The 22,546-nt window shown below is 46.7% G+C and overlaps 1 protein-coding gene across 3 annotated transcripts in view; it reads left to right on the forward strand.

The window, feature by feature from the left end:
* Positions 1 to 22,546, forward strand: part of KALRN (kalirin RhoGEF kinase) — a 573,088-nt gene that overhangs the window by 536,929 nt on the left and 13,613 nt on the right. For all 3 annotated transcript variants that reach the window (XM_024756492.1, XM_024756493.1, XM_024756495.1), the window contains 6 exons: positions 3,369 to 3,492; positions 4,592 to 4,651; positions 18,493 to 18,520; positions 19,040 to 19,211; positions 20,379 to 20,500; positions 21,184 to 21,315. In XM_024756492.1, coding sequence (XP_024612260.1) covers positions 3,369 to 3,492; positions 4,592 to 4,651; positions 18,493 to 18,520; positions 19,040 to 19,211; positions 20,379 to 20,500; positions 21,184 to 21,315 — 638 coding nt within the window. The remainder of the gene's footprint in view (positions 1 to 3,368; positions 3,493 to 4,591; positions 4,652 to 18,492; positions 18,521 to 19,039; positions 19,212 to 20,378; positions 20,501 to 21,183; positions 21,316 to 22,546) is intronic.

Raw genomic sequence — 22,546 nt, forward strand, 5'->3', positions numbered from 1 at the left:
TTTTTTTTTTTTTTTTTTGGTGGTGGTGGTAACAGTGATGGTGTTTCTTCCCTCTTCATTTGTAATTTTCTGTTTGTTTGTTTTTTCTTTTCTCCCCGCCTTGTTAAGAAAAGAACCCTACTGAAACCCTAGGTGACAAAAGGCATGCCTCCTGTTGCTCCATTTGACCCACCACAGGATTCACTGGACTGGACTTCTATTTATATTGTATTAAGTTACTGATATATATATATATTTTTTGATTGACACCAAAAAATTACCTTAGCACAAACGCCAGACCTGTATAGGTCAGAGGCCTGCTGCTTCTCCCAGGAGAGAGGGAACTTTTTGGTTGTCTATGGCAATTCCTCTGTACAGATTGTAACTTTTTTTTTTGTAACTTTTTTTTTTTGACTTTCCCCCTCCCCTGTCACTTTAATATATGTTCATGGTCATTTGTGAGATATTTCTTTTCCTTATTTTGGTTGCGAAGACCCTTCCAAACACATTCCTGTATAAAGTATTTTGCACTATTTAACGAAACCCATATGGATGAGGTCAGGCTGTGCAATATGATGGAGAGTCACAACGTTCACCATTGTACCTGTAATGTAACTAATAATTTTAAATGTACTATTTTAAATATGTAAAATAAATTTTCACCGCGAGCATGTTTTAATGAGGTTAAAAAGACTAGTTGACCCTTTTTCCTCAGTGCACTTATTCTGGGACTTCTACATGTACAAACGATTCTTCTTCATTTTTCTTTAAGAGTTGGTTGAATGCATTGGCAGTTCTTTCCTACACAAGAAGTGCCTGTGTGGCCAGAGGTCCAACCCTAGCCTTCCCTTCTAAGCAGCCCACGTGTGTTCTCTCTAACCTCTGAGGTGAGGGATGATGCAGATCGGATGCTGTCCAACTGGGCGACCTTGAGGTGCTGACGTAAACCAGTGGCTAGTGTAGAAGGCGGTGGGCTGGCTTGCAGCCTCCACTGCTCTCCACGCTCTGTGGTCACCGGCGGCCGGGTGGAGGAGCTCCCGTGAGATATCTAAGCAGCAGCAGCAACGGAACTGCGCCTCCTTGGAGCTTTCTCTAGCTCAGCGACAGAGACTGCTGACCCCACCCTGGCCTCTTTGGTAACCACAGGCCCAGCTGGAAATCAGCGGTGGCCCCTAAATGGCAACAGGCCTGATTCATTTTATCCTAAAGACACTTGGTTTCAGTACCTTTTATGAAGCCTTGAATATAAAGGCCCTCAAAGCATTGAGGTTCTTATTAATTGATGGCTTACAGAGCTAGCTAACTCGTAATGAGTTGTGATCTAATTATCCAGGCACTCAGCACTTCTCCCTTGCATCTTTTGGTCACTTTTTCATACCTTCCATGGGAGGTCAGGCTGGGCAAAAGAGAGCAGGTTCAGATACCAATTGGTCATTCGGTTCCTTGTCAGTGTGGCTCTTGCACAAGGGTTGGTGGGAGTGGAGCTGAGCAATGGACTAAAAGTGGTTCTCACTATTTATCCGTGAAGGACACTCACCGTACCCTCCCCAGGGCTGCTATGACCACCAGGGTCAGAGTTAGTTGTGATGCCCATGGGATAAATGTCACTGAAACCCTGTTTCCACATCAGTCCCCAGGCTTGTGGCCAAGAGATGGAAGCTCCCCAAACCATGATGACGCGTTCTTCTGGGAAGAATACGAAATTGAGCACGTCCTGCCACTTGTACTACTCTGAGTCTCCTTCTCAGTGTTACTTGTAGCATTTCTAGTTTCTCACCAGTCATACTGAATGACCCCGAGGGTCGTGATAAACGTAGGAATGCAGCCCTATGCTCACGCGCACACGTGCTGTGCGGCGCCCTAGGAGTCTTTTCAGCAGGGACCTCCCTGACTCAAGGTGTTCTCAGAATGAGCCAGGGACGTGGCTTCGGGGGTAAAGATAAGGGATGAAAGTCTGCAGTTAAGAGTGATATTATCCGAGGTTCATTTCGGTGACCGTTCTCACTCAGAAACAACAGTTGGAGTGAGAGCTGGTATGCAGGGAATCCCAGGGAGCCTGCCTCTTTAGGAGGCACAAGAGAAGGTCTGGCCAAGAGATTCTTTTCTGCCATTTGAAGGAGCCGCTTTCCAAAAAAACTTGGAGGACATGACTATTACCGCTCTTTCCTACTCAGAAAGTTGATTGCTAAACCTCCATGCTAGTGATAAATATCTTGAGAACACTTTCCCCAGGTCGTCCTAAAATCTGTGACATTTATGGAGTTTTGTGGAGGAGTTGCTATGCATTTTGGAGCATCTCCCTTCCTCCTAAATCTCATAGGCCTCTCTCTCTCTCCCCTCTCTCCCTTAATGATGCTCTTTTCATTGAGCCCTGTCTGCGTAGGCCTAAATTTGATAAGGAGACACTGAAGGGAAGCCAGCCTCACTTACTCCAGACATGACAGAACTTCATCCAAACTCTGTGACCACACCTGAAACTGCTGCTGCCTGCCCAGGGTCCCTGATGCTGTTTGAGACTTGGCTTTTGGTGTCTTTGAGTCCTAACATATGTGGAACTCAAGAGCTCTGCTCTGAGCCTCTCTCTCAGGTCTGTGAAGAAATAGCTCCCAACCCTCTTGTGAGAAGGAAGCAGTTAAGATAGTGTGAAGGGACGTTGCCACCCTCACCTCCCTGAGAGCACGCGTTGGGTCTTCTCCCAACAGGAAAACTCTAGGAGCTCTTAGTGGTTGTCAGAGCCTTGTGTTCACAAACACTGAGTGATGTGGAGAACATAGACCAAGAAACCCTTCATCCTAAGTCATCCAGATAAATGAGTGGTGCCCACGAGTTTTATAAAGTCAAATGCCCTAGAACCTCCTATCTGTACTACAGTGTTTGGGAGTGGCCACAGCCTAAATACAAATAATGAGATGAAAACCTCAAAAGCATCCTTCTGGGTCTTTATATCTGATCCTGGGAAAGTGCCAATAGCTTATACACTATAGAATGTACTTCCCTTATCTTTCCTATTTTATTGCCCCCTCCCCACAGTCTTCTCCCATCCATCATACCCTTCAGGAAGGGAATTCCTGAGTCCTATAAGGCCTCATCAGTATATGAAAACTTCCCTCGGTAGAGTTTAACCACTTAGTACCCAGACTTGCCTCAAACGCTACAACCAAGCTTGTACATCTATTGGGAGGGGTCACAGTTCATCCTCACGCATTTCCTGTTGGAGGTGAGATCTGCTGCCAGCCACCACAGGAGCTGGTGTGCAGGTTTGGGGCCTCTGAAGCAGGGGCTTGACTGGAGCGCTTCACCTACTGACTCACCCAAGGGTGGCAAGCCCACCCACTGCTTCACTCTGCCCTGACCTGCCATTTTGATTGGTGCGTTTTTTGGTACAACAGGAAGTCATGTTCATGGCATACTCTACGCATGAGAAAGCGGGCGGAAGTGGAGAACACGGGTAAAAATGAAGCCACAGGGCCTCGTAAACCCAAGGATATTCTGGGCAACAAAGTCTCTGTTAAAGTGAGTAAGGTGTTCCGGAGCTGTGTCCGACCTCTCATCTACTCCCACCCTGCAGCATTCTCAGAGGCAACTTGGGTGGATGGGGACCGGAGGGGAGGTAGTTTAGTAGAATTTTGCATGCAAGATCAATGTATTTTTTATTTTTTATTTCTCCTGGCAACTTCGATTCAAATAAGTAAGTATCTCTTTTTTTTTTTCTTCTATACCTTCCTCCTTATACTGTGCAGAAGTTTTATAGCAAAATTATCTGCAGTATTATTTATTCTCTTAGAAATGCAAGATGCTTGACTCATATTAAAGTACTCAAAGCCACCCATTCAGTATCCTAGGTTTGAAAATACATGCAGGGTAAAGAGATTAGAGATGCTTTCCAAACCTCCAACCCTTTGAAGTCTGAGGTTTGGAACTTAAGGGCTTGTGTCCTTGGCGAAGTTTCATTTCTTTTCCCCAGAATTCAGATGCCATCACCTTCAGGCCTATGCATGGGCAGAGAAGGGAGGCACACTGATGAAGCCCAAGTTATTGCTTTGTAACAATCCAACTGTTACAGTGAACTCGCTGAGTCTAAGCTTTGACAGACCCCTGTCCCCCATCTTGAAACGATGTGATCTGTTTTCTTTACATTGGACGCTCAGAAAAGACATGGCTCTGGACAATGGAAATTAAACCGCTGATGTTGAATATTGTTACACCGTGTGATTATCTACCCGAGTCTTCCTGAGCAAAATAAGAACAATCCGAACCCATTCTAATGTCCTTCTTGGGGAAAAGAAATTGTACTCTCTCCCTCGCCCTCATCTGGGAAGTCCGGCCTCACAGGAGACAATAGTTTGAATTCGACAGCACTCATGCTTCATTTGGTTGCTTCCATCGCTATTTCCCGTGAGATGAGCGGCTTACACGATCCCAACCTCCTCTCCCTGAAAAGAGCATGCTGCCGCCCTAGGTGATCCGCACCCCACCTTAGCAGCACCTGGTTTTCCTCTGCCCGATTTCCCGTGGTCCCTGCTTCTTTCAAGTTCTCCCCACCCTCTAGCCAAAGCTGCCTGTGTTCTAACTGTGTTCTCTTTCTTCCCCCTTCCTCATGCTGCCCATCAAGGAGACGAACAGTTCCGAGGAGTCAGAGTGTGATGACCTTGACCCTAATACTAGCATGGAGGTAGAAGCAGCTATTGTTGTCCTCTTTCCTGCAATGATTGTCTTTTTTTGATGTGTTCTGTAACAGTGGCCTTGCTAAAAGTGAACAGCCAGTCCAGGATACGTGGGCATCTCTCGGTGTCCCATCCAACTTACAGAAAACAAAACAAAACTTAATTCAGTTTGATTCTGATAGGTAACTTTTTCCAGGCGCATTTTTTTAAACTTCTGGTTCTCTTGAATGCTTGCTTAGTGTTTTCTTCTTTGGCAGATTTGGCTTTGTGTAGAAAATAGCCAACTTCGTAACTGGAAACTTAGAAAACATTTTTTTCATGGAAAATAGCATTATGAAGAGTGGTTGGTTCCCAGCTAAAGATAAGAACTCATTTGCTTTAGTTTCTCCTTCCTCCCTTTCCCCTCTTTTTTTTCTTTCCCCTGTATGTTCTCTTTCTTCTGGGACTTACTCCTCCCTGAAGGCTCCAGTAAAATCATGGAGTAGGTATGGGTTGCCGATAGCAAATGAGGAGTGACCGCAGCAACTCCAGAACCCCCCCTTCTCCAGCCCGCAGGGCTCCTGGGCAGTGGCTGTTCCTGCCACAGAGGAAAAGAGCCCTGGGGATCACCTCCCTCCTGTAGGCCTAGCAGAGGCCTCTCTAGAGACAAGAAGGCTGAAATCTTGCCCGGGGGCCTTTCTCATACTCCAGGGTTACAAAGATGTGGAAGTGAAACCAGTACCTCCACCAACAAGAACCTCCAGTCAACTTCCAGGTGCTCCTAGGCCAGGAACCCTTTGGGGTAATAGAAATAGGACTCTCACGTGGCTTGCCACTGAGTGACAAGCAACATAAATTTACAACACCTAGAGAATTGGAGCAAGCTTGGCTTTCCCTGCCATTTTGCCCTTCAGAGTAAACTGAAATGCTTTTCTCCAAATCTGTACCCACATCCCCGATAATGGATAAAAGTTTAGAGATTCCCTTTGTGCACAAAATACAGAATATTTTCTTAAAACCTTTTCCTTTTTATAGCCCTACGCTTTTCACTTAACTAGATGGACCTTCATTATTCTTAATTCTAATTTGACCTAATCCCAAAGAAAGCCACCACCATATTATGACAACCACCACAAAACCCAGGGAAGACCATGTGTAAGGAGGTGTAAGTCAGCGGTGGAAGGCACCAGTTGAGTTGAATCAGGCCAGAGGCCAGTGGGTGAAAAGTGGGAGTTCTGCCAGGATAAAATAGTCCCCTATGGCTGTGGGTATTGCCATGGAGTGAAACCTGGCAGGTGTGGGCCCGTGCAGGGCTCCCCTGTGGGAGGAGGTGGATATGGCGCTCATAGCCTAGATATATCTTAGAGAATGGGGAAGGCGGGGGAAACTTCTGGCTCTGCTTTCCTTGCATTTCGTAGGATAGGCGCCAGCTCCTGGGAAGCCCACATCTGTCGGCCTGTAGATGCCTCATGGCACCTGTATCTCCAGACCTCAGTATTGCTGGCATGTAGTGAAAATGTCATCTGCAAATACATGGAGGGAGAGGGAAAGCCAGGTATCTATGTTCCACAAGGCAATTTGGGACGTTTTTCATCTCTGGTGGACTAGGGGGAGAAGAATGACTTTCCCACTCTGCTCTCTAAAGGAAGAATTGGGCACGGGGAGATGTGGGGCCGGATGAGCAACATACACTGAGAAGGTTAAATGATGTACTCTGATGCTCCATTCAACATTTAGATAAGCAAAAGCTTGCAGGCGCACACGTCTTAGCCCTGCTTTGTGAACTGCACACGTTTCTAGGGCTCTCATTCAGCCGGGGCTTGCAGCCCTTTGCACGAGCTGCGTGAGATGGGTCCCAGGGACGTGCTGTTGGTGCATAAGGAAAGGTGTTAGGATGTCAGTGCTGAACAGAAGAAAGCCGAAAACTGTGTCGACGCATGTCCGAAAAGTTTTCAAATATAATAAGTTGAGGCAGGACTGGAGCTCTCGGGGGGGCGTGTGGTTGGAAGCTGCAAATATTCTGGTTAACCCAAGGTTTCTGTAGTAGGTGTGCCTGCGGCCCTTGTGTATTCCATAGGTCCTTGTAGGGATCAGCAAGCTCTTCTGAACTGTCGCCATGTTGAAATTAACTCTGAGCACATAAGCAGGGGCTGAGGGGAAGCAGGCGTCTTGGCACTGCTAGTATTTTCAGACACAGATAACAAATAAGATATAGAAAGTCAGCCTCTTCAATATGAACTGAGGATTTTCTCAAGGGGTAAGTAGGTAGCTCTTTATTACAATGTCCATTGTAGAAGGAAATGGCCGGGGGCGCCTGTCGAAAAGAGCTGAACCTTAGAGACCCGGTTTGAGAAATAGGTGGGCTGGCCACCTCATAAAGGACTCTTGCTGCTAAACTGATAGCTTTGGGCATCATTACCAGGCCTAGCTCGGCCCCCACCCTCACTCTTGTCTTTTGAACCTGATGACTGCAATAGGTGTTGTCTCATTGGGAGCATGTCCCTGTGCCCTGCTGAGCTGAACTGCAACTCCTGTGGCCTGTGCTAAGATCCCCTGGGCCTGGTCCCCCAGCTGACACCCCATGCCACATACCCTGTGCACTGCTCAATGTTAGATCTCCGAATGCTAAGTCCTGCCCTGCTGACTGCCCACCCTTGACCTGACGCCAGCACGTTGATTCCAAGCCTAGCCATGTGTAGGCTCTTATCTCCTGCCTCTGCATGAAGATCACTTCCAAAGCATTCTGACTCTCAGTTGGTGGGTTGAAGGGTTCCTTTAAGGAGCAGTTTCCTGGGGTCTTTGCTTACACACCAGCTGCTTGCTCCCCTCAGGGCCGGCATATGTCCCAACATACCGTTTTAGGGAAATATATAGGCACATCCTTGAAAGCTAATTAAGAGGAAAATAAAGCACCTTGAATCCTAGGAATCTGACTTACAAAGCTTTCCGAGAATACCCAGTTACATAAAGGGAGGCAATTCTGCTCTAATGTGTACATCCTTTTTCTTCCCCTGTAGAGACATGCTCGTGAATGTTCTCAAGTACAGACCCACCTCCCACTCCCAGCACCACAAGCCACACCACCAGCTACTGCAGGACTGGCTCTGGGTCTCTGCGGTCCCCTCGTGGCCACAACCCCCTTCCCTCCTGCTGATCCGTGGGCACACCTCAGAGGGGACCCTTCTAAACATGACACGGATCTGTGCACAGTTCAGCCTTCTTGTTTACCCTGCACTGATTACACTTTGGGGGTGGCAGTGGAGGGGGATATTCTATATGAGAGAAATGTCTCTGCATGGAAGAAGAGTCAAATCAGGCTGGAAATGAAACATTAGGCTTTCTTGGGAATGAGTGAATATTAATTCATTTTTTCCAGTAGAGCTTAGACCGCTGATTGCCTTTTATTGACAAGGTAGGCAGGCGTGATGGTGGGCTGGATGCCATATGCCCACCTACCAGCTTCTTCTCATCCTGCCCTGCCCAGGCTGGAGCCAGGGCTGGAGGCTCAAGGCTCAGAAGCCCCCCTCTTAGCTGACACCCATCTCTGAGAAGCATGGATTTCTTCTGAGCTGTACTGGATTTCTCCCAGGACCCTGGCTAGGAAGGTTTCCACATCCGTGCCACGTCTGAAACGTGGTCTGAAGACTGTCGATGCTTGGGTTTGGGCATCTACGCTCCAACCCCAGCACTGCCACTTGTCCGCAGCAGGCACAGGAGTAGGAAGGCCTGACCGAACCTCCCAGTCCTGGGCCTCGGTCTTCAGCCCAGCTTTTATGTCAAGTCCAATTAATTAAATGCATCTTAATTGTTTTGTTAATGCCCAATACCACTTTTAGCAGAGGTGGTCAATCCGTCAGAGTAAGAGGTTGTCATGATTCCAAAAAGACGGCATCTCTGCCCCAGCCATTTGACGCAGGGCCAGCCCCCGCCACGGCACAGGCTGCGTGCGGTCATGATGCCAGACCCCAGGTATTTAGCTCCGGGTGGAGGTCGGGGTGCTTGCTGTGTAAGAACCGGCTTGGGATCCTGTGGGAGAGAAGGCACTTGGAAAGGTGAAGCTAATTTGGAAGGAAATTTCCAATTAGGGTAAGACTCATAGACTCTCAGAGTTGATGGAAACTCGGAAAACTTTAGTTAACCCTATCCCCTTCATTTATTTACTCTTTATGGTGGTAAAATATACACGACATAAAATTCACCATTTTTACCTTTTTTAAGTGGCATTAAATACTTTCACAGTGCCGTGCAGCCGTCACCATTATTCATTCCAGAGCTGTTTCATCGTCCCAAACTGAAACTCCCCTTTACTCTCCATCCCTCCAGCCCCTTCCAAGACCTTGAGAAGAGGAAACTGAGGCAGAGGAAGTTGTAACTTCCTGTTCAAAAGTGAGCGGGTGCCCTGAAGGCAGTTTCTGGTTTTCCCTGGCCCTCGTTCCCCCACCCAACACCATGCGGCTCCTCTCTTGGAGCCCCTCCCACCTCCAAGTCCAGGTAGGTTTTAATCTAAAACACAGATTCTGGCAGACTAGAAGACGTGCCTTCCAGGGCCAATTTTCCTCTGTGAATTTGTTATTTAACTTTCCAGCTCAACAAAGAGGAATATCTTTTCTGCCCATCCCAGCCCTCCAAGGCTGAAGTAGGACTTAGATGAAAGTCACACAAAGGCAGTATCCCATGGAAAGAACACTGGAACGGGGGCCAGAAAACCTGGACTGCAGTCTGGGCCCTGTCAGCTATGAGACCTCGGGCCAGTCAGCCTTTCTGAGCCTCGGGGTTCTCTGTGGGAGGTCGCACAGCTCCGAGGGCACGGGTGTTTATGTAAGGGACATGAGCCCTTTCTTTGAGCTTTGTGCAGATCTAAGGTGTGATATCCAAAGACTTTGCTCTCCTGAATGTCTGACTCTGACAACAGTGAGACCCCAACAGGAGAGAAAGTAGAAGATTCTGTGCTTTGCCCCTGAAACTTGCTTTGCAGGGGGTGTGGCGGGACTGGCCTGTGTACATTTCCTCCCGAGACCCAGCTGGAGTGTCCACTTCCGGCTCTGGGAAGGGCTTGAGCGGCCAGAGCTGACCTTTTCTTTCCCTCCCCAAATCCACAATTCCCCAGGCCCAGCTTCCACGTCTTCAAAGAGCTAGGCTGCTGCTCCCACCTCAGCTGCCTTGGCGCCTTGCCCCAGATTCGGAGCTTCAAAATAACTAACCTGGCCAGACAGATTGAAGGAAACTTTTACACCCCAAGTCGGGTGACTGACCTCCTGGCATCACCAGCATTCCTACCGGTGCCTGTTTCTGCATTTTATAAAAAGAATTTTTTAACGAAAAGAACTCTTTGGAGAAAAAGTGAAGCATCACACACCTCTCGTTTTATTTTTACAAAAGATTTTCTTTGTAATAGACCTGAAAGGCTGGGCCCGGAGACTGACGCTGCTTCGCCTAGCTCTGTTCTAACTCCACATGCAGATTGATTTATATTCTGCCACTGGGAGAAGGGCACTAAGCAGACTGGAGCTGGCGTTTCTCCCTCCCGGGAGGTTAATTACAAGATCTTCTACAGCATTAGTCACGTCTATCATGCTTTCTGTTCCTTCCAACCGCCTGGTGAAGATGCGGTTTTCTTACCCTCCTAGAAGAAACAGGCTCAGAAAGGTCATGGTCATACAACCAGGAAAAAGGGCAGGTCTTGACTGTGGTGCTTTGAGATGCCAAACGTGGCAGGTGACAGGAAGTCTGCTCCCCAAGGGAGGCTCAGGTACTTTCCTTAAGGAGGGTCAGGTTCAGGCCCTCCTCTGTTGCATATTTGCTTGTTAGAGGAGAATTTCTTCCTAAACAACTTTTTTAATCCCTTGACAGCTGGGCTAATTATTTGGCCTCACCACACCCCTCTCCCAATGACTCAGGAGTCCAGACATAAAAGCCAAGAAAGAGGTCCAATTTCAAGGGCCGGAAACGTCTGGATTGGTTTCTCAGACCAGCCCAGTCACTCAGCACACCCTCACCCTCGTCTGCAGGCCTAGCCCATTTCACTGAGGTCATACGCCAATGAGATTACAAGGTGCCACTGACCCAGGAGAAGTCGCTCTCAGAGCCAGCTATCGGCGGGGCAGAGGTCACCACCTCCGTTGCCCACACCCTGCGCTGTCGAGGTCCACCTACTGGCTCACTCAACGTGTTTTCCTAATCGACTCAATATAACAAAACCCAGTTGACACAAGGCATCACAGTGAGTACTATGGAGGGCCAAAGAATTATGTAAGATCTGGTCCCTCCCACTGCTTACTGCCGTCACATGAGGGAGGCAGCTCTGATTAGACGCCTGCATTATACAGCAGACTTTGAAACTTGCTCTGATGGAGGCATGGAGCCATTCATGTACTCGTTCAGTGAATATTTAGACACCCACTCGGGCCCTGGGCTAATAACGGTGGCTCCTGTTTATCAGCCTTTCCTATATATCTGGCTCCGTGCTGAGTCCTTTCCTCCCAACAGCACCCTGCCGTAGGTACTATTATCATTATTTTTGTTTTACAGGTGAGAGAGCACAGAGAGGTTAGTAACTTCCCCAAGGTTATGTATTCACCGCCTGTCTCCCAGGATGCCTGTGAGTGTGGTCATTGGCTTCCCACGATGGCAGGGTATGGGTTGGAGGGACTGATAGGATGGAAACAGTCTTGGAAAAAGGTGAAGGGTCAGAAAAGGGCTTGAGCAAAGGCCCAGAGGTATGAGAGTGCCTGGCACATTTTGAGAAGAGACTACGGTCTGGGTAGCCGGGGTTTAGGTATGTGGGAAGAGTGGTGGGAGATAAAGCCTGGCAGGTGAGTTTGAAACCAGACTCTGAAGGCCTCAGAGGACTTGCTAGGAAGCCTGGACTTAGTCCAGTGGCCAGCGAGGAGCAGTGGAAGGTTGTCAGGCAGTCAGGGTGGTTCATTCTGGACTTCAGGAAGATCACTGGCCCCTGACTGAGAGCAGTGGGGACAGGCAGGCCTGTTGGAGGGCTGTTGCCATCGATCTAATGAAACGTGGTAAATACCTGATCCTGACGGGCAGGACAGGGGGAGGAACGAGCGCCTATGAAAGGCAAAGGAGGAGCAGTGGGGGAAGCAGAAATGACAGTGGCTGGGTGCAGCTGGGGATGTCAGGGAAGGAGCATCGGGCGTGGGAATTCCCACAAATCAACCTTCCACTCTCCCGTGGCCTCGGAACACACTGTAACCTCTTATGGGTCCACAGACTCTGGGAGGGTGTTTCACTCAATAAAAGAAACTTAGGGGATAGGGGTATGGTCAAGGTCAAATCGTTGAGGGAGGAGACCTCAGAACATTCATCTATAAACACTTTGAATATTCAAAGTCAAGATCTTGGCTTCCAAGTTGCAAAGTGACTTATAGAAGGGGAATGATAACACCGCCGCTTCACCATCCCACCCTGCAACCCCAGTCCCGTCCTGACAGACTCCTCTGTGGCTGACAGCCCCGGGAGACCAATGCATGCACGGCAGTAAACCCCCTTTCCGTTCCTTTCCCCTCTACTGTTTTGTGGGACAGGCGATAGATTTTTTTTTATTATTCTATTAAAGTCGTATTTTTATCCTTTTTTATTTTTGAGAACACAATAAATGTGCTCCACACGTGGACATTCATAGCTCTACGCAGCAATTAGTGCTCATACGTTCTTCCCAGGAACACATGGAACTTTTTATGAAATTTGACCACGTACTACGGATAAAGCAAATCCCATCAAAAATCAAGGCATCAGTATTGTATAGACCAAATTCTCCAGCCACAATGCAATTAAGTTAGAAATCAGCAAGAAGATAATTTTTTTAAACCTCAAACATTTGTAAACTTGAAAACAATGCTATTACAATTGGGTCAAAGAAAAAAATGGTTGAAGAAAAATACTAAATGATAATGAAAATACTTGGGAGGTACAGAACTAGTTTAAAGAGAGAATTCTATTGCTGTTCAGGATTGTGTTGCATTTATGTATTTTTTTTTACTGCAATTTATTTTACGTCCTCTTAAGAGATGAGCAGAGGTAGGAATATTTTCTAAATTTTTAGAGAAATGTATTCTAAAAAATTAGAAAATCATGTCTGGCTTGGCCAGATTGGAAACATGAAGAGTTAAACCTCCAAACCAGAAATCATACCTCAATTTTTAGAAAGTGTTTTTCTGGTATCTGTTCATTTTATTGCCAAATCTCATCATATAAAATCCCTCTCCTTCCTCCTCTGAACACAGATTCATATGAAACAAGCATAAGGAGAATAGAAAGAAGAGGCAGAAGACAGAAATGTTGTTTCATTCAAGGTAGCTCTGAGTTGAGTTCAGGACATTTGGTTTGAGTTTCGTTTGACCATTTTTATTCCCTCAGCGCTCTCGATATGTAGTTTTTGTTTCTGTTTTTTGTTTTTGTTTTTTTTGTTTTTTGCGGTACGCGGGCCTCTCACTGCTGTGGCCTCTCCCATTGCGGAGCACAGGCTCCGGATGCGCAGGCTCAGCGGCCATGGCTCACGGGCCCAGCCGCTCCGCGGCATGTGGGATCTTCCTGGACTGGGGCACGATCCCGCGTCCCCTGCATCGGCAGGCGGACTCTCAACCACTGCGCCACCAGGGAAGCCCTCGATATGTAGTTTTGAACTGTGTTTTGTGACAGGTGATGAGGGATTTAGACAAAAACAGGTATTTTTCTTCTGGAGTCAGTTGACACCTGCTTTTCTAGGCAGATGGGATTTCACCCTCACTCTCAGGTCTTGAAGTCAGAATCTTGGACACTGACTGGCAAGAAAAATAGACTCCAGATTTCCTCAGAGCTCAGCGTGTTATTCATTGCTGTTTGATTTCGCCTGTGATTCTCTCCTGTTACCTCACTGCCCTGAAGTTTTGAAGAAAAATCAAGAAGACGGATGGAATTCTCTCCGGAAGGAAGAAATTGGGTTGCTGATGGACCGCGTCGTGGTGGTTCTAGGAGTACGCACTACCGCCTGCCACCCTCTGCTGTTCAAATGAAACCAGGCTTCCCAGCAGTTCTTTCCCATCCGGCCTCCTTCTCCTCCTGCGTTTGGGTCTCCCAGAGAGACAGCGTGCATTTTATGTAAATGTCTTCTTCCCTCCACGGCCACTTCCATTTTAGATCCCAGATCTCTCCTCCTGCCCAGCCACCACTTTACGTGGCCCCCAGACTGTTTCTAAGGAAGGCAAATGTTAGCATTTAGGAAATAGCTGCATCTTACGATTAACCCTTCGGGTCCCAGACTGACGCCTCAGGTCCCTGCCCACACCACCGGTGATCGTAAGACAAGGTGGTCAGGAGACCTAAATTCTAGTCTACTCATTGAGTGGCCGCAGTTAACTTGATTTAACAAATTTTACTTGATCTTTTGCTATGTGCAAGGTGCTATGTTAAGCAACATAACAAACAGTACGTAAAACAGTACATGAACAGGTTACTATCTTCGAAGGGTTCACAAGTCTGGTGGGGCAATTAACATGCAGGGAAGATGTGTGGATAGATGGCAGCGCGTGATCAGAGCCATAGGGAGCAGCCTCTGGAAGAGCAGAGAGGAGAGGAAGGTCACTGTTGGCTAAATCTCAGACCCTGACTGACCAATGAGATTCCAGAACAAGTCAAGTTCCAGATTAATGGAAACTGGAAAACACTCCAAGTTCACAGCAAGGCATTTTCTCAACTCTCCTCCCCCAACTTAGGACCCCACCGTTTCACATTTTCATTGCTTTAACAAATATCAACAGAGCACTTATGTGCTAGGTATTACGCTAGGCTCTGAGGCAATGACAATGAAATGAAACGTGGCCCTTGCCTGCATGGGCCTTGTAGTCCATAGGGAGACGCAGGCAAATACAAGATACTGTGTGAGAAGGTTGGCATGACTCTTCTCCAGTCCATACTCTGATTTGCTTCAAAACAGAAAGAGAAAAAACGAGGGAGGAATCTCCTATGGGCAGAATCCAGAGTCACAGTTAGAAAAACATTGGTATGGACTTTTTCCAGGCTCTTGGTCCTTGCTGGAGGAGATTGCAGAGGAGGACTGGGTAGAGATGAGATGTAGAGCAAGGATGGGGATTAAAGGTCAGCAGGCAGGCCTTTGACATCGATGACAAAGTCTCGCGATGCTTTTCCCCAGACCTTGCCTCTGCACTGAACGCTGAGGTGGGAAGAGCTCTGGGGGCCAGTCCCCCGTCACTGTCTCCGTAAGGCTGCACTTACTTCCCTGTCTCCTCTGGAAACGGGAATAGGTAACAGCTGCTCGGCACCTCTTCCCAGCGCTTTGGAGGGGCAAGTGAAGGAGTTTGTGAGTAGTTTATGCCAGCCATGCAAGGTTAAGCAAATCAGTGACGGTATTACCATTGTCAGCAACAACTAGGCCAGCCAAGAGGCAGCGGCATGAAGACGGGTGCCTTCCACAAGCCGCCTCCAGAGAGAAGCTGCAGTTAAGCCATATCGCAGCCTTTCTCTCCAAAGTCCGCACTAAGTTCTACACGGAAGCTAGGGAGATTTTCTTTTTAAACGGTGCCTGTGTTTAACAATATACTTAACACGGTTGGGGTTGTGACAAGAAAGAGGGATAAGGTAAGAAATTCTCTAAGCAGCCGTTTGGGATGTTTATAGAAGTACTGCCACAGTGCAGGTTTACAAAACCCCACTTAAATTTTTATAACGTACGAAACTGCCATTTGTCTCTTCCATTTGTCATCTTTCTCCTCCCTGTGTCTCCTGGCATGGACTCGATGTCCTGCTCCCTTGTGGATTCCCATCAAGATGGGACATACAGGCCATCGAACGAAGCTGGCAGCATTCCCAAATCTTTTTTACCCTGGAGTCCTTATGATTGAGTGGGCGTAGGACGAGAGAGAGGGCAGTGCCCCGTGTTTGCTGGAGGCTGGCTATCGCCATCAGCCAGGCTCCCTCCTGGACACTGTGAGCCATTTAATTCCATCTTTCCCACTAGACCATCGGCCTAGTGAGGGCAGGCCACCACCTAACCAAGGGTCAGCTCAGTAAATCTTCATGAAATAGATAGAGCCCTTCAGTCAAACAACTTTCCAGGTGGGCATTATTGTCCCCAATTTACAGGTAAAACCAAGGCCTCAGGTGCTTGGGGATGTTGTTCAAGGCAAGGGAGTATGTCGGCTTAGGGTCTGGATACTATGTACTCTGTCTGCTGGAGAGTTTACAGTCCCTCCTGCAACCCACACTCTTAAGACCCTCCTCTCTCAGAGGCCATTGATTTTATTGTTTTGGTTTTTTTAAATCATTTTCCAAAACGTTTGCATGCCATTGTGTTTGAAAATAGACTCTATTCAAATAGTATTATACCCAGGAGTAATTATGTTATAGATCTCTTGGCCCTACTTCCAGATTCTGTGTATGAATCAGTCCTAAATTCATTGGAGAACTGAAATGTGGACATAGGTCAAATACTCATTCAACCAACATGTATTAAATGTCCATTATGTGGCAGACCGGGGGCTAGAGGCCTGAGGTACAAAGGTGAATAACAAATGGTTCCTGTCTTTGAAGAACTTATGGTCTAATAGCTCTAAGTGAACCATTTTTTCCTTAAAAAAATATTACAAAAGTGATACATACTGACCGCAGAATATTTGGAAAGCCCAGGTAAGAAGAAAAAGAAAAAAGAAATCACCAATGTGCAGATGTTTTATAAATCCTGAGGTCAGGGCCTATGGCTTAGCATCTCTGTATCTACAAAATCTTACACCAGCCTCAAGAAGCAACGTTTTTTGAATGGGTGGGTGGACGGCCACCCTTCATCTCATCACCCCCAAGAAACCCACTATTAACGTTTAGGAAATATTCCTAGTTTCCTCTTCTTTGACTGTGAAATGACTGGTTCAGTGTCATTCTCCCACCTCACCAAAGTCAGGTGGACCAATTTATGGCCTCCTTAGCACCTCCTACAAGTGATGCTGGACTGCCCACCGTGTGTACCAGTAGTTTAGTTAATTTTTCAACTAGAGCAACTCTTTACACTTCTCTGCCTACCATGGCCCAGGGCCTCTTCACACAGAGGCGGTTTCTAAGGTGTGGGAAAAGCAGTCGCTTTTACCAAATGCCCCAGGCATCCTCCACACCCACCCCCAGGAAAGACTCGGGGGCAGGAAGTTGGTTTATCTGAGATCAGTTCCCTTGGATGGAGGGGAACTTTCAGCAGCTTTCATCAACAGGCTGCATGTTGATTCACCTGAGGCAGCTTTTAAAACTGCTGGTCCCGACCCCACTTCACACCAATTAAAACAGAATTCCTAGGCATGAGGCCCAGGCACTGGGTTTTTTTGTGTGTTTTTAAAACCACCTGGGTCAAGGATTGAAAACCGTTGATTTGAAAGCAGGCCGGGCAGTGGTGTGAGTGGCCTTTGGAGACTAGTATAGGGCACCGTGATGGTCAGAATCTTGAGACACTCAGCCCCGGGACTTGGCGTTGCAAGAGTTTTCTGCAGCCTGCTTCGTGAAAAACCTGGGTGGTAGATGCAGGCAATCGGTTTGCAGAGGGGAACTCAGAGGAGGAAATATCTTTTTCCAAAGGGCTCGTATGGATGCCTGTGTCAGGTAAAACCACACAGAAGCCAGGCTCACCTATGACTTGGGTAAATTGGGGAGATAAGTGTGACTGCCCCAACAAACGATTTGCAAGACACATGAGCCTCCTAGCTTCATTATGAAGGAAAGAAGAATTTTGCAAGATAAACTGTTAGAGATAAGCCCCTGCAACAATAGGCCTCTTAGCAGAAGGGAGATGATTAGACTTAGATAATTTATTTAAATAGTCACTGAATACTTGTTATTTGTCAAGCATTGTGTGACATACAATATTTCATTTAATCTTCATGATAACGCTTTGTACTAGGTATTATTTATCACCATGTTACAGTGAAGGAAAGTGATGATAGTAAGTTTTTAAAAACGAAGATAAAATCACATTAAGCAAAAGAGGTAAGCCCCAGCCTCTCCTACTAGGAAGCCCAGATTTTGTTCACCCCACCCAGCTTTATGACCCAGACTGTAGGATTACAGGCAATACAAAAGATAGGAGAAAAACCAAGGCGACATCTTCTCAAGAAGGGGTAATGGCCAGTCGACTGGAAGGTCTTCCCTTCTGTAAGATCCATGGTGTCACAAAGCAGACGTTGTAGTGTGCAGAGGGCTCCAGCACGGCCTTTGCCAACCAGCCACGTGACCAGATAGGTCCCCGGGGCAGCCCAAGTCTCTGTTTCCTCAACCATGCAGCCAAAAGGGCTGTGCAGTGCTTTGCAAGTTGCCCTGTAGAGGCCTGGGCTACAGGAGCAGTTCAGTGGGGCAGGATGGACGGCTGGGACTTCCCTCTTCCCCCTTCAACCAGACAAGCTCTGCATTTAGCTGCTGGAAGGAAACCACTGGGCTGGTTAATGTCCATGACTCTTCCAGTTTAATAGATGTCAGTCGCTCTGTTTTTGAAGATTCCCGATGCTGGGAAGAATCAGTGCCATCACGATGCTTGAGTGCATATTGAGGTGGGGGAGAATGGGTTTTTATGCACAGGGCAGGGAGGAAAAGCAGGTGAGGTGACGGAGGATAACAAGGCCAGCTGTGGCCAGCCCAGCTCTGTAGTCACAGTAAACCTGCCTGGGGCCCGGGCTGCCCAGAGGGAATGTGAACAGTCAGAGCAGATGGGAAAGTAAACCAGGTGCCCTTGTTGTTACTGCAGTAGTGAAGCAGTCACAAGCCACAGGAGCTGGGCTCCACGCTTCTCGCCCCGAACTGTACTTTCCTTTTACTCACTAGGATAGAAGTCTCCCGTTCTCTTTTAGTAGTTTAGGATTTAAGCAATTTTCTGTTTCTTTGTGTTTTTCAGATCTTAAATCCAAATTTCATCCAAGAAGGTGAGTTAAAAAGTGACAGAATTGAGTACGTGGCAATTGGCTAAATAAATTACGGCAAATCCGGCACTGAGGTAGCACCTTTAAACAATGGTGATATAGTTCTCTACTTACGGACAAGGAAAATGTTTAGGATACACTGTTAGGGTGAAAAACACCACACCTTGTAATGTGTATAATGGGATCCACTTTTTGTAAGAAAATATGTGTTTATATAAAGTCTAAAATGATATATACCAGACTGTTCACAGTAACCCCTGTGTGATGTCACCATGGAGCTTTTTCTTCTCTTTTTTAATCTGTATTTCCTAATTTAATCTACAATAAACATTTATTATTTTTTTTAATTACTCTAAAAATACTTTTTCACGGGACACAGGTGACTCTACAGAGTTAAGCTGACGGTTATTTGAATCGTTACACAACATGGGTGGGGAATGAGAGGGTTGTGTTATAAAATAGCTGTTTTATTCTGTCTGTTCTGAACGATGCAAATTTATATCGATGTTGATTTGACCACAGTGGCGCCAGAATTCCTCGTGCCCTTAGTGGATGTGACCTGCTTGCTTGGGGACACAGTGACACTGCAGTGCAAAGTATGTGGGCGGCCAAAGCCCACCATCACCTGGAAGGGTCCAGACCAGAACATCCTTGACACTGACAACAGCTCAGCTACATACACGGTCTCCTCCTGGTAAGCTAACGTCCCCACGTCAGCAACCCCAGCACCTCAGTGCAGTACCCGGAGGCTAAGTCCGGCGTGTAGCTCCTGTTCTGGTTACTTGGTCTCTCAAGAGAAGAGATGCCCTGGAGCCTATTCTAGCCCAGAAACTTTGTGCCCCTCGGAATCCTGTGAAACGGTATACTCAATTCCTTCATTAACTAAAGCACAATTTTCTTACAAGAAACAAAAATGACTTACTCCAAAGTGTGCAATAGAAAACAGAAAATCCAGCCACAAGCATGCTTCTCACAAAGACTATTTAACAAGTTTGGTTGGCTGCCTCCCAATTATTCTGTTAATATTTACTGTGGCTAATTAAGAACTTTCTTGCACAGAGGAAAGCCGTAGCAAGCCCTAGATGCTTAAGAAACATTTATGGAAGAAACAGCTAGGATCAAGACACTTCATCCTTTAACTTAATGTTTTTGCATGTGAAATGGGGTTCCCAGCAGAGACTCCCCGGCCAGGTCCTGAAATATCAGTGGACCCAGGGAGCTTAGCTTGAGAGTCAGTGCATGGCGAGGCTCACGAAGATCACCAGGGTTTGTGGCGACCAGTGAGGAGGGAGTAGGGCTGACTGTGACCTCTGCATTTAACCCTTTCAGAGCAGTTCTTCCCCGTGATGTCCTGGACCCCAGGCTGGGACTACTGGGAAAGTTATTTAGTAGAGGAATTTGCCTTTGCTTAAGTCACTTACTTATCTTGAGGGTCCCACATGTGGAATGTGAAATACTTGAACATTTCATTCTCTTTCCATTTTCTTGTACCACTTGTTATTGATTGTGGACTGAAAATGTTTCGGGACCAAGTTGCTAGGTGGCAATGACACTAGTAATATTGGGGACCAGTGTTTGCATAGGACTTTATATATTTCAAACCACGTTCTGATTCTTATCCCATTTTACTCCTCTACTAAGCCTCATTTACAACCAACTTGAGAGATGGGCATGGCAAGAATTTTCTTCCTCTGTATGGCATTGGGGAGATGGAGAGGCAAGGTTCTCAGCCAAGTGTATAAGAAGGTAACAGAACAGGGACTAGACCTTGGTCCTAAGGACTCAGCTCAGCACCCCATATACTTTTATAGTCACTTGTCTCATTACTGGAGTCTGAAGGGCATCCTTTTCGTGTCCCTAGTGATTCCGGGGAAATCACCCTGAAAATCTGCAATCTGATGCCCCAAGACAGCGGTATTTATACCTGCATAGCAGCAAATGACCACGGCACCACATCAACGTCTGCTACCGTCAAAGTGCAAGGTACAGTCTCTTGGATAGTCAAACATTTTTTGTGCTTTCTTTTTAATATTCATTTTCTAATTCTGGTAAAATACACGTAACATAAAATTTACCGTCTTAACCAGCTTCAGGGGTACAGCTCAGTAGTGTCAAGTACGTTCACACTGTTGTGTAATCCATCTCTGGAACTCTTTGCATCTTGCAAAGCTGAAACTCTGCACCCGTTAAACAACGACTCCCCATTCCTCCCCACCCCCGGCTCCTGGAAGCCACCATTCTACTTTCTGTCTCTATGAATTTGTGTTAGTCAGACATTTTAACTGGACATTACAAGGGATCCCTGAGACCTGGGAAAGAAGAGGTACATTGTGAAAGTTCCAAAGCAAAGTTCCAGCAAATGGGAACAGAATGAATCTTTGATAAGGGCTGTCCGGGCCCTACTGTACACCTCCTAAAGCCTAGTTCTCTGACCGAGCTTTCTCTCCAGGGTGCAGCATTTAGTCCGAGGAAGAACTTCTGACAACAAGGTATATCTCCCAGCTCTCCCTTGGGCCTAGGGAAAGGTGTGCCACTCGGTGGAGAAGGTCATAGGAAACATTTGAGACACAGGTTAGGTGTCAGCGTTCCCTAGGTGACTTTCAGCCTTGGTGTAAAATGCCAAGTTCTGCAGAAATAGCATTTGACCCTAATTTCTGTCCCTGTAGGTGTTCCAGCGGCCCCTAACCGCCCCATTGCCCAGGAGAGAAGCTGCACCTCTGTGATTCTCCGCTGGCTGCCCCCCTCCAGCACGGGAAACTGCACTATTTCTGGTTACACTGTGGAGTACAGAGAGGAAGGTGCGCCGTCTCCCCCTGCTCTTCTTGTTCTATCTTCTCTTTCTCTTAAGGAGGGCCTTCAGAGTCATAAAACTATTTGCCTCTAAGCCTTTCATCAGCTATTCCTTCCAACTATTGTCTTCCAACTCAGCACAAAGGCCTCAGTGCCGGGCTACAGCCACCTTTGATCTCAAACACCGAGCAGGGTTTTTTGCCAGAATAATGACTCATGGCAGGTTGCAAAGCACCTTCACGTGCACTTCTCTGCTTAACCAGCCCGATCACTCAGACAGGGACCATCGGGCCCATTTTACAGATGATGAGGCTAAAGCTTAAAGAAAGTTAAGAAACACAAGGCTGGGGTTCATAAGAGGCAGAGCTGGCACGAGAACCCAGGTCTCTAGTTTGCTAATCTGTGATCTTTCTCCCAGAGAAGTAACTAGGGTGGCAAAAGCAGAGGTCTACCCCACCTCCGCCCGCCAACTTTACCCCCAGACAAACTTCAGAGACCACTATAAATATATATATATGATGACTTTTCAAATTGTTCAGTTTTTAAATTTGTTACATTTACGTGCCAAGAGTGCATACATTTCCTTAGCAGTTAGAAACAACTATTATCCAGAAGAATTAGTTGAAATGAGAAGCTGCCAGGTAGCTCTAATTGTTAAAACAAAACACCTCTCTGAACCGTGTGACGAGTCACACACCTGAATTGAAAGCAGCTGCTTGCACCTGGAACCAGAATCCTCTGTTTTACTCTCTGTTACTCTTCTTATTTTAACCCTTCTTTCTTCTCTTAAACAGGCCCTCTGCAGTTATAAAGCTGTTTATGTTTGCCTCTTTCTTTAGCTGTTCACTGTGTCTCTCAACGCAGCACAAAGGTATCGATCGATGCTGAGCTGAGAGACGTATCTCTCCAAGCCTGTATTTCCCTTAGCATTATTCAGGTCATAGTTTATAAGATGAACTAAGTTCTCTTGGGAAAGTTATTTAATCATTCTGAGCCTTGGTTTCTTTATCTGTAAAGTGAGATTAATCCTCCCAACCTCATAGGATTTCTGAGGATTTAAGTGAGAAGGTTAAATGAGAGAATTACGGGAAGACTCCTTCCGCAGTATTTTACATGTACCTAATGCTCCATACATGTTCATTTCCTTTCTGTTTCAATTTCCAAATGCATATTTTCTCTCACTTTGTTATTAATTCACAATATACTTTTCTGGCCTTATTAAAAATGTGCCATGTGTGC

Source organism: Neophocaena asiaeorientalis, unplaced genomic scaffold (assembly GCF_003031525.2).
Source record: "Neophocaena asiaeorientalis asiaeorientalis breed wild unplaced genomic scaffold, Neophocaena_asiaeorientalis_V1.1 scaffold22, whole genome shotgun sequence".
In the NCBI taxonomy this organism is placed as follows: Eukaryota; Metazoa; Chordata; class Mammalia; order Artiodactyla; family Phocoenidae; genus Neophocaena; species Neophocaena asiaeorientalis.